Source organism: Capra hircus, chromosome 15, assembly GCF_001704415.2.
Source record: "Capra hircus breed San Clemente chromosome 15, ASM170441v1, whole genome shotgun sequence".
NCBI lineage: Eukaryota > Metazoa > Chordata > Mammalia > Artiodactyla > Bovidae > Capra > Capra hircus.
In genome coordinates, this window is record NC_030822.1 from 35,238,806 (window position 1) to 35,251,887 (window position 13,082).

Genomic DNA, 13,082 nt, shown 5'->3' on the forward strand with positions numbered 1-13,082 from the left:
TTGGAGATTCACCTTTCACAAAGTAGTTTTCTAAGTTATTTTTTCTTTCTTTTAGTTTCTATAAAGATTTAAAAGCTCTAATAAATCTTGAATAAATCCAGCATATATAGACAAATCATATCACTCCAGTTCTATTTTTTTTAACATAAAAGGAATATACCAGTAGTATGGCACAAAGGATATACAAATAAATTTCTTTGGCTCTGGAAAATCTGCTAGGATACAACAGTTTCACTTAATTAAAGCAACTTATTCTACAATATCTTCATGCACCTTGAATCAGTAGCTAAATTTTATCCTAATTTTACAGATCACTAAAAGAAATATATGACAAAATATGACAGCACACCAAAATGGCAGCATCTCCACTGAAATTTCAGACTTCCTCCTGAACTGTTTTGTCAGGTCCCCCAGATGGCAGCACTGGCTGTCCCTGCCCCTCAGTCTCCTCTTCCTCCTGGCCATGGGGGCCAACGCCACCCTCCTCATCACCATCCGGCTGGAGGCCTCTCTGCAAGAGCCCATGTACTACCTGCTCAGCCTGCTCTCCATGCTGGACATGGCGCTCTGTCTCACTGTCATCCCCAAGGTCCTGGCCATCTTTTGGTTTGATCTCAGATCGATCAGCTTCTTTAACTGTTTCCTTCAGATGTACATCATGAATTGCTTCCTTGCCATGGAGTCCTGCACATTCATGGTCATGGCCTATGACCGCTACGTGGCCATCTGCCAACCATTGAGGTACCCATCCATCATCACGGACCAATTTGTTGCAAAGGCAACCATCTTTATTGTAGCCAGAAATGTCCTTTTCACAGTGCCCATCCCCATCCTCTCTGTACGACTCCATTATTGTGGGAGAAATGTCATTGAGAACTGCATCTGTGCCAATATGTCGGTGTCCAGGCTCTCCTGTGATGATGTCACCATCAATAGTGTCTACCAGTTTGCTGGAGGCTGGACTCTGCTGGGATCTGATCTCATCCTCATCTTCCTCTCCTACACCCTCATACTGCGGGCTGTTCTGAGACTCAAGGCAGAAGGAGCTGTGGCCAAGGCCCTAAGCACATGTGGCTCCCATTTCATCCTTATCCTCTTCTTCAGCACCATCCTCCTGGTCTTTGTCCTCACTCATGTGGCGAAGAAGAAGGTGTCCCCTGATGTGCCAGTCTTGCTCAATGTCCTCCACCATGTCATTCCTGCAGCCCTCAACCCCATTGTCTATGGGGTGCGAACCCAGGAAATCAAGCAAGGAATCCAGAGGTTACTGAAAAAAGGTTGGTAATTAAGACAACTTAGATTTCTGCATCCTAAAATAGGATGATTTTTGAATCAATAATGGATGAGTGGACTGAAGTTCATAAGTTTTACTCTCAAACTGGATGAACTATGTGTCTCCCTTTAATAACGCTGAAGTTTCATTTAGAGTTTCTCCTTCTCTCACTCCTCAATCAGGAATTTTCTTGGCCCTTTCTCCTTTTTTCCCCACACCTATTATCCTATTTTGTATAAAATACTATGCTTCCTTAGGGAAGGCTCTAAGAGATTTACTTTCCTGAATAGCCAACTGTTAATATGACATAAAATTTATAATGTGAAGTATACAACTGTGGATATTTGGTGGATTGTGTTGTATAATGTGTAATGTTTTATTATTTCCACTGTAAGGAATATACTGGAGAATAAAAATAAGAGTTGACATTTCAGTCCTGAATGGTGGAGAATTGCTACCAGTCTTTAATCGGGTCTTTTTCTCTCATCCTTGAACCATGTGATTGTCTTTCTTTGCCAGTGATTCTGTCTCTGGTCCCTGCTCTGTTCTTGTCTGGGCCTTTATCTCTATCTTCTCTTCTAGAAAGCAAGGTGATTTCTGGCAATGTACATTGCAAAAAAGCAAGGTGTTCTTCTGAATTGCTCATGAGTTATCAATGAGTTTTATTAGATTTAAGAGACTTCTAAATTCTCATGACCACCTGTCATTGGAATCCAGAGTGTCACCGTATCTGGTATGCAAATAGAGCTCTGCTAATGAGTTAAAGAACTGTCAGCATTATAAATACGATCTAGTAATAATTCTGAAATATAAAACAGACTAGATGGACAGTGTTTTCTTTTCTTTGGACAGTTTCATTCCCAGAGTTTCTTGTATCTCTGGGAATTCTGTTAGCTATTAAAGTACAAAGATATTAAAACATTATTGCTGTTTTCAGTGGCTCAAAGTTTTGTTTGGAGGAATACAAACATTAATTCCAGGAATAATTCTCAAATGAAAGATCTCCCCAAAATTTCATTTTCCCAAAGATTTTAGCATAACAAAAAACTTATCTAGTCTAAAATGTGCATACCTGGATACCAATGGGAAGGTCTTACGAATACAGATATAGCATATGGAGAACAGTGTGAGATTCCTTAAAAAATAAATAAATATATGAAGCAATACTAACACAGAAAACAGAATGAAAAAACATAAATTCACACACTGTATAAAAGACATGAAAAAAAATCAAAGAATAAAAAACTGTAAAACAAAAGTATACAAAAAAGAATCATGAATCATTGATGAGATGGATGAAACTGAGCAATAACAGAGTGAAGTAAAGAAAAAAAAAAATACAGTATACAACACATATATAGAATAGAAAGATGCAATGACGATGTACAAGACAGAAAAAAGAACAGATGTGTATACGACTTTGACTCAGAGGAGAGTGAGAGGGGGATGATTGGAGAATGGGAATTCTAACATGTATACTGTCATGTAAGAATTGAATCGCAGTCCATGTCTGACGTAGGGTGCAGCTTGCTTGGGTTGGTGCATGGGATGACCAGAGAGATGTTGGGGAGGAGGGGAGGGGGTTCATGTTTGGAACACATGTAAGAATTAAAGATTTTAAAATTAAAAAAAAAAAAAAAAAAAAAAAAAATAAAAAATAAATTTAAGCCACTCTTAGAAAATATTAAAGTCTTCAAGTTTTAACAATATTACATTAATATACTAACTTAAAACTTTATGGACAGATCTGTATTAGGGTAACAGTGTTTGTATATCAAGCTCAGATCTCTCCAGTAGAAAAACTTGAATGTAAAAAAATTTTTTCAATGAGCTACATTGTGAGATTTACAGCACATACTTTCCCAAGACTAAGGAAATTTTACACAACTTTGTGTCCCAAAATAGACCAGTACAAGGTTCACATTTTTAAAATATATGTCTGAAAGCTTTATATTGTTTTGTTTATATACATTTATACATTTGTGGCCCATATCAAAGCAGTATTGACAGACTTATTTGATAAGCAAGGCAAACAGAGTTAGCAATGGTTTTATTTCTCTAAAATGGATGATACAAAAAAAATAAAATAAAATAAAATGGATGATACAAAGGAAGCTGTCTTCTAGAATATTTCTCTCCATTTGAACCACATATTTAATTTTGGGTTTTTGGTAGCCAAATCAAAAATTAAAATGTTAATTATAATAGTGTATTTTATTTACTCCAATATAATCTAAACACAGTACATAATGAATATAAAACAATTTAATAGTGAAATGGTGTACATTCTTCTTATGTGCTACGTCTTTGAAATCCGTGGTGTCTCAACAGTAAAGAATCTGCCTGCAACGCAAGAGACACAGGAAACCCAAGTTCGATCTCTGGGTCAGAAAGATCCCCTGGAGGAGGAAATGGCAACCTGATCCAATATTCTTGCCTGGGAGATCACCTGCACAGAGGAGTCTAGCCGGCTACAGTCCACAGGGTCACAAAAAAGTTGAATACAGCTGAGTGACTAAGCAACAACAACAACTTGGAAACCCAGTGTGTATTTTATATTTAAAGCATTTTTCAGTTGGAACTATTTACATTTCAAGTGCTCAATAGAAACATGTGATTTGTGGCTACTGTATTAATTAATGCAGCTCTAGACTCCAAATGGGGAGGAGACCAAATGAATTGGGGATAAATGAATCTTTTTTGGAAAAAAGGTACAGCTATCTTCTTTCTTCTTTGTTGTAATTTTTCTTTTTCTTTGCTTTGCCACATGGAGAAAAGGAAGCCAGGATTTTAGACATTAAATGATGATTTCTTGTATTAAAAGGTGCATATTAAGAATGCTAATTCCTAGGAACAAATATGTAAAGGGGGCTTCCCTGGTGGCTCAGACGGTAAAGCATCTGCCCACAATGTGGGAGACCCGGGTTCGATTCCTGGGTCAGGAAGATCCCTTGGAGAAGGAAATGGCAACCCACTTGAGTATTCTTGCTTGGAAAATTCCATAGACTGAGGAGACTGGTAAGCTACAGTCCATGGGGTCGCAAAGAGTCGAACAGGATTGAGCAATTTCTCTTTCAATATGTAAAGATTAAAATAAAAGATGGCTTATATACTGGCTTTTTACAACATATAGTCTTCAAAATCTTGCAATGACAAAGTTGAAAATGAGCCCTGTATAAATCTTCGAAGTTATAGAGCCTAAGGAAAAATGTAATAAAAGTTTTACTCATCATAAGCAGGGAATATTAGTGCTTAGAGCTAGAGTAAATAAGTGTTATTATCAAAGGTTTACCAGAAGGTAGATGATAATAATCATAATTTATAATTCTTTAAGTTTCTTTTTACACTATTTACACACAAGTGTATGTATTTTAAATTAACTGAATTATTTTAATAGAATATATTTTCTATGAAACATTTAATAGTGAGATTATTAAAATTTACTACCATATGAGCAGGAAACCTGTCTCTTCAAACCTGATAGCCATTATTAATAAAATGTTAAAGCTCAGATTTTGTTGGTGAGACCTTGCAGTTTGGTCACACATTACCCATAGTTACATCCTTCCTCCTCCATCCAAAAAGAATGAGACATATTTGAGAGCACACCCAGCAGACATAGGATATTGAGCTGGGAGAACAATGTAGAGCACATTCAGGGCCAACATTTAACAACAATCATCTATCAAATATGCATTATCCTTAATGTAAACAAACCCTTGATATGGTGCTAAGGTTGCAAAAATGAGTAAATAGGCAAGGTCCATGTGTGTAAGTGCAAAGTCTCTGAACCTGGAAGAAGCAGTAGTTCAAGAAGCAGTGGGAAAAAATTAAAAAAAAAAAAAAAGAAGCAGTGGGAAACATCAATAGATAGGAAGGATATAGCCAAGAAGAACCTAAGGTAGGGGTTCAAGGCCATGGCCACTTGGCAGAAAGTCCAGACCTAAATCTAAGTTAGGATTTGAAGGTCTAAGCAGAACTTGAGTTTGGTCTAAGCTCAACTTGAGTTTGAGACAAAACATAAACATAATCCTCTAAACTGTAAACATACAGAAGAAATCAAAACTGAAAAAGGAGGCCCATTATCAGAATCAGGCACAAACCAGAGAAAACACACCACAGTCTAGTAATCTAGCAGATAATAGCTCAACAGTAAGACCCCTGTTCTCCAAAACAGTAAATCAATATTTATATTTTTATTCCAACCCTTCTAGATGAAGTGCTGTGTGGGTTAAAGCTAAGAAAAGTAGCAGAAAATCCACACACCTAGCTGCTTACAGTAGAACCTAAAACAAGAGTGAGAATCTAATTCTAAGACCAGGGACACATTGTCTTTTGTCAATGAGGACTTTCTAATACTAGTGACTAATGAAATACTTATTTATATTTTTCTTTTTGCATAATTGTAAATCTTATGTATGGTTGTATGCCCTATTTTGTGTATATGAAGATAAGATTACTTGTGATGTATTACTTTAGTGTATTTTTTATTGTTGTCAAAGTTGTACTTACTTTTATAATAGAACTCCATAACCTAGATGTTGGTTACTGGAAATTAAAAAAAAAAAATTTAATTTTTGTTTTTCTTTCCTATGTGCCAGGCCCTATACCATAATTCCAAGAAAACAGATGAATTACACACTGTCCCTGGTCAAAAAGAGCTCACAGCACAGTAAGAGAGACAGGTAAACCCACGGGTAAATGTGGGCTTGAAAGCTCATGTAGTCGAAACAGGGGCTTCCCAGGTAGCTCAGTGATAAAAAATCTGACTGCCAATGCAGGAGATATGTTCAGTTCCTGGGTTAGGAAGATCCCCTGGAGGAGGAAATGGCAACTCACTCCATTATACTTGCATGAAAAATCCCATGGACATAGGAGCCTGGCAGGCTACAGTCAATGAGATCACACAGAGTAGAACACAATTGAGTGACTAACACTGTCATAGCCAGCCAGAGTGGAGAGACTATATTCAATTTCTGGTAGTCAGGAGAATCTCCAGGGTAGCCATATATAATTAGTGATACTAAAGTAGCCCTGGAGATAAGGTTACTCAAGATCTACCTTAAGAAACTAAAAACAAATCCTGAGAGGGACAGCCTGATCAAAACATACCTTACTGGCTTGCCAAAACAAACTCACATACTCCTTTCTTTGGTGTGAACTTCTGTGCCCTCCCTCACTGATCTGTTGAAATCCAAACCCTACTGATGATGTTTTTAGGAAGTAGGACCTTTGGGAGGTGCTAAGGTCAAATGAGAGTAGAGGCCTCATGAACAGGTTTACTGTTCTTATAAAAGAGACCCCACAAGCGCCTCTCACCTTTCCATTATGTCAGGTCAGAGCTAGAAGTCACCAGTAATGAACAAAGAAGAAGGGCCACTCCAGAAAGCAACTCTGCTGGTGCCTTGATCTTGGACTTTCAGTCTCCAGAATTATGAGAAAGAAATTTCCATTGTTTACAAGATACTCAGCCTGTAATATTTTGTTTCAGCAGCCCAAATGAACTAAAAGACTCTTTAAACCAAAACAACTATCAAAAGGCTGTTGCTGCTGCTGCTAAGTTGCTTCAGTAGTGTCTGACTCTGTGTGACCCCATGGACAGCAGCTCACCAGGCTCCCCCGTCCCTGGGATTCTCCAGGCAAGAACACTGGAGTGCATTGCCATTTCCTTCTCCAACAAAAAGCTAGATTTCTAATACTGTAAGATTCTCAGCATCTAACAAAAAACCAATACCCATACTAAGATGCTAGAAAATGTGACCCATAACCAGGAGAAAAGCTAGTTAGCGCAAGCAGACTCGGAAATTTATGGAAATGATGCAATTATAAAGCTAAAAATATTAAAACAATATTATAAATATGTTAAAGGAGAGAGAAAAAGCAAAGAAAAGGAAAGTTAAAAAAGAAATTAATAGAATTTCTAGAGTAAAAATAAATACTATCTGAACAAAAATTAAAAGTCACTGAATGGATTTATAGCAGATTTGACATTGCAGGAAAAAAAAAACTTATGTAGATAAAGATACAGAAATGCAGCTTATTTAAATTAAAGAATGAAAGAAATAATGCAGAAGAGATATAGAGACAAAATGTACAGAGAAAAAAATATGAGACAATATTAACCAGTCTTGTATTCTGGTATTCATGTTCTAAACTTGGTAACTGAAGGTATAGACAAAAAAATGGACAAAAGGTCCAGTGAAGAAAGGTGGATGCACTCTGTGAGCTGTTTCTTGTCTCTCTGGACTGATTTATAAGAACAACCTGCAAGTCCTATATCTGTCTGGGTGGTGTCCTCAGAGCTCCTGCCATAGAGTGGGCTCCAGGGACAGTTTTGTTTTTTGGGTTTTTTTACATGAAGTAATAGAAATACAAAGTACATTTTTTTTCAAAATTTAATATTTTCCATAAAATCTGATGGCAAAACCTCTTCTCCCTCCCCATCTAATTATTTAATTTTTACTTGTTCGTGGGTTTTTTGGGATTATTTCCCCTCTCATATCCAGAGGACTGAAGAAGCAGCACAGACACATTCTGATGCTGAGTAAAATAGCAAGTCACAATAGGTGGTAGTGTCCCTCATTTTCCTCTGTTAGTGAGTTTTAAAAGAGGGCTTTCCTGCTGGCTCAGTGCTAAAGAATCCACCTAACAATGCAGGAAACATGGATTTGATCTCTGGATTGGGAAGACTCCTTGGAGAAGGAAATGACAACCCACTCCAGTATTCTTGCCTGGGAAATCCATGGACAGAGGCGTCTGGTGGGCTACAGTCCATGAAGTGGCAAAAGAATCAAACATGACTGAGCGACTAAATAACAACACAGTTTTAAAGGAATGTATGAAGATAGTCACTAATGTACTAAGTGTTCAACACCTGCTTCGGTCCACTTCATCTATGTCTACATGACAACACATGGCTGACAAGGAACAAAGCTGTGTCCAGTGTCATGGATGTTATTGTGTCTCTCCCTTTTCAGGGTTGGCCCCAAAGCTTTCTTTCTTTTTTATATTTAAGGGGAGGAAGCACCACATCAACAGCAATCATCAACCAACCAATGGGATCTGAAAAAAGTGAAAGTGTTAGTCATGTCCAACCCCATGGACTGGGGCCCACCAGGCTCTTCTGTCCATGGAATTCTTCAGGCAAGAATACTGAGTGGGAAGCATTCCCTTCTTCAGAAGATCTTCCTAACCCAGGGACTGGACCTGAGTTTCCTGTATTGCAGGCCGATTCTTTACCTGCTGAGCCACCAGGGAAGCCCCACCAGTGGTATCTACTTAGTGGTAAATGGACTAGCTGTTTAAATGCTGAGTCACTGTTCTGACCATACCACCACATGGCCACTCCGGTTCCTGCAGAGATGGCTTCAGTTTCCACTTTGCCCCCACATGGTTATTTCTTGCCTGATTGAAGCAGAGGACCTCAAGACCCCGAATTGGAGATCATTGAGTTCTTATTCTGCCTCACTGAGTAGATCAGCTCATTTCAGTTCAGTTCAGTCACTCAGTCATATCTGAATCCTTGCAAACCCATGAGTCGTAGCACGCCAGGCCTTCCTGTCCATCACCAACTCCCGGAGTTTACCCAAACTCATGTCCATTGAGTCGGTGATGTCATCCAAACATCTCATCCTCTGTTGTCCCCTTCTCCTTCTTCCCTCAATCTTTTCCAGCATCAGAGTCTTTTCCAATGAGTAAGTTCTTCACATCAGGTGACCAAAGTATTGGAGTTTCAGCTTCAGCATCAGATCTTCAGATCTCCTTGCAATCCAAGGGACTCCCAAGAGTTTTCTCCAACACCACAGTTCAAAAGCATCAATTCTTTGGCACTCAGCTTTCTTCATGGTCCAACTCTCACATCCATACATGACTACTGGAAAAACCATAGTTTTGACTAGACAGACCTTTGTCAGCAGAGTAATGTCTGTCTTTTAATATGCTGCCTAGGTTTGTCACAGCTTTTCTTCCAAGGAGCAAACATCTTCTAATTTCATGGCTGCAGTCACCATCTGCAGTGATTTTGGAGCCCAAGAAAATAAAGTCTTCACTGTTTCCATTGTCCATTTTTTCCCATCTATTTGCCATGAAGTGATGGGACCAGTTGCTATGATCTTTGTGCTTTGAATGTTGAGTTTTAAATCAGCTTTTTCACTCTTCTCTTTCACATTCATCAAGAGGCTCTTTAGTTCCTCTTACTGTTCTGCCATAAGGGTGGTGTCATCTGCATATCTGATGTTCTTGATATTTCTCCCAGTGATCTTGATTCCAGCTTGTGCTGAGTAGATAGATGATATGAAGTAGAGGCAATTCCCTGGTGGTCCAGTGGTTAAGACTCTGTGCTTCCACTGCAGGTGCATGGGTTTGATCCTTGGTCACGGAACCAAGATCCCACATGCTGTGCACCCTCCCAAGAAAGGAGTGGGAACCAGGAAGGTGGGGAATGGAGAGGCTCTTACTGTCATTTGGAGATAATTATATGCTCTCTGGCAATTTTGTGTGAATTTCTATACAAGCACTGTTTTATGAGTTATATAAAATGGTATTAAAATAGAAAAAAAAAGGAAATAGGGAAGAAAAACATAGTGACAATATACAGGGATTTATAAAATATTTTAAAATAAACTGTATGGTAAAATAGAAGAAATATATGGAGAGGTAAAATAGAAATAGATGTTTATGATTTTTTATTTTGCATGTGAAGTAACGTACTATTATTTGAACATTGATCAAGGTTTTAAAGGCATGTGGTCTCTGATCCAAATACTCTTCCATGTATAATAAAAGAAACCAAGTATGGGTGTAGATAGATTGATCATATCCATAGGGTAAATGTGTGTTGTTTAAAATCAGTATTATTGATGAAGGAAGAGATGTCCATTTTGACACCCAGAACAAATTTGACAACATTTGTTGTCCAGAAATATTTTTGTATGTTACAATTGTGGGGACCAGAAGTGAAGAAAGGAGTGACACTAATAACAAATAGCGAGAGGAGGCCAGGAATGCAGTGTACACACTGGATCCACACATCCAAGAGTTGTCTGACAAAAATGCCAATGCTACTTGAGAAACTCTCGTCTAAATAATCCAAATGAAAGGCAAAAACAGACAGATGAGATTGGAAAAGCACAAAATGAGGCTCATCTCACACACTATCTACAATAAGTTTATTTTAACTACAAAACCTGAGAGGCCTTCAGTGAACAGCACTGGAGAAGTGGGCAAGATGGCAGAGTAGGAGGACCCTGAGCTCATCTCCTCCCACAGGCACAACTAATTATAGCACATTGTAATATTTTAATGTTTAAACTTGATTAAATATAAACTGACATCCTTATTTCCTCATTGGTTTTTTTGAGTTTGTATTTTTTCTATCTTTTTTATTAAGATAGTGTTTATACATTAAAAGATGCATCTGAAATAAAGAGTTTTTATACAGTGTGCATCATTGTAACAACCACCAAAATCAAGAAAAAGACTATTTCCAACACTGAAGAAAAGTTGCCTCAGTCTACTTGCAGTTGAACTTTTCCTCTACCCCTGGCTTTAGTCAAGCAGTGGTTATTTAACGCATCTCTGCATTAGCTTTCCATATTTTGCAGTTTCATATAATAGAATCAGGCAAGATGTATTCTGTGCTTGGCTTTGTGACAGTTATCAAAAGGAGAACTCACTGAAATGGAGTCTAGATGCCAGAAGGAGGAACTCTCATACAGTACTACTGGAAGTCAATTTACAGGAAGAATATTCTATTGTAGACCCCAACAGAAGAGACATCAATAGGAAATATCCATCAACTATGGGCATCGACACGACTACTGGAAAAACATCATGCACGGATGTGAGATCCATACAATAAAAAAGACTGAGTGCCAAGGAACTGATGCCTTCAAACTGTGGTACTGGAGAAGGCTCTTGAGAGTCTGCAAGGAGATCAAACCAGTCAATCCTAAAGGAAATCAACCTTTGAATCAACCAATGATTGATTGAAAATCAACCAATGAATATTCATTGGAAGGACTGATGCTGAATCTGAAGCTCCAATACTTTGGCCACCTGATGCAAATAGCTGACTCATTGGAAAAGACCCTGATTTGGGGAAAGATTGAAGGCAGGAGGAGAAGGGGATGACAGAATGGATGGCAACACTGACTCAGTGGACATGAGTTTGAGCAAACTTCAGGAGATGGTAAAAGACAGGGAAGCCTGGTGTGCAACAGTCCATGGGGTTGCAAAGAGCCAGACACGACTGAAGTGACTGAACAACAACGTAGGCTCAACAGTGAAAGATGTACATTGCATCTCCTACAAGAAATCCACTACCCCCAGCAACTCAACCAGTGAGAAACCGTCATTGCCCTGAACTTTCACTTTTCTCCAATTGACTTTCATTCAAAACAATCCTTCCTAATTTTCTTCTGTTTCTCCAAAATAACTTTTGTTTGTTGGTCTTGCCTGTGGTTTTTGCTGTATATGGCTTGCTTGTCATGAATTGCAGTTTCTCCGCTATATCTAAATAAACCCATATTTTGCCGGTAAAGTAAACTGACTGGCCTTTATATGCAATATTATATTGGTTCAGCTATACAATAGAGCTATCTGACATTTATATACTTTAGAAATTGATCATCACAATAAGTCTAGTAATCATCTGACAATATACAAAGGTATCACAATATTATTGTCTCTACTCCCTATGCTGTGCATTACTTCCCACTGACATTTCTCTTATAACTAGAAGGCTATCGCCCTTAATCCTCTTCACCTCTTTCTTCCAAAGCCCTAAGTCCCCTCCTCTTCAGGAACCAAAAGTTGTTCTCTGTATTTGTAAGTCTGTCTCTATTTTGTTCTGCTTATTAATTTGTTTCTGACTCTTTTATTTTTAAGGTCAACAGCTTCTTTTGTTAATATAATGTTTTGGAGTTTCATCTACAGAGCTGTGTGCTTCAGTAGTTCACATTTCATGGGTGAATAGTACTCCAGTGGGCATTCCCTGGTAATGAATCCACCTGCCAAGCAGTAGATGTGGGTTCAATCCCTGGGTCGGGAAGATCATCTGAATAAGGAAATGGCAACCCTCTCCAGTATTCTTGCCTGGGAAATACTATGAACAGTGGAGCCTGGTGGGCTACAATCCATGGGGTCACAAAAGATTTGGACACGACTTAGCAACTAAACAACAATACAATAAGAGTGAAATACAAAATAGACTATTTGGACATTGCTTCCAATTGATTGGACAATTTGTAAGCACACTTGGTGTCCTGGGAATCTTCTGTTGGCTATTAAGGTACAAAAGAAACAGAACATTACTATTGCTTTCAAGAGCTTAAAGTTTGATTAGAAACAATACAAGTATTAATTCCAGGAATGTATTCTTCTTAAATGAAGAGGGTTAGGGATGGAATAATGTACCTGTAAAGAGAAAGATATAAGCATCTGAATGCAGAGTTCCAAAGAATAGCAAGAAGAGATAAGAAAGCCTTCCTCAGCAATCAATGCAAAGAAATAGAGGGAAACAACAGAATGGGAAAGACTAGAGATCTCATTGGGCGCAGGAGGAGAAGGGGATGACAGAGGATGAGATGGCTGGATGGCATCACCGACTCAATGGACATGAGTTTGAGTGAACTCCGGGAGTTGGTGATGGACAGGGAGGCCTGGCGTGCTGTAATTCATGGGATCGCAACGAGTCAGACACGACTGAGCGACTGAACTAAACTGAACTGAATGGCATTAAAGTACTTGGCAACATAAGAAAGCACTGGGTAGAGTTAGATGTTCTGAGCTGTGAGCCTTGCACAACCAC

The 13,082-nt window shown here is 38.5% G+C and overlaps 1 protein-coding gene across 1 annotated transcript; it reads left to right on the forward strand.

Moving 5' to 3' along the window:
- Positions 338-1,285, forward strand: LOC102182709 (olfactory receptor 56A3). Its single transcript, XM_005689778.1, has one exon. The coding sequence runs from the start codon at positions 338-340 to the stop codon at positions 1,283-1,285; it is 948 nt and encodes a 315-aa protein (XP_005689835.1).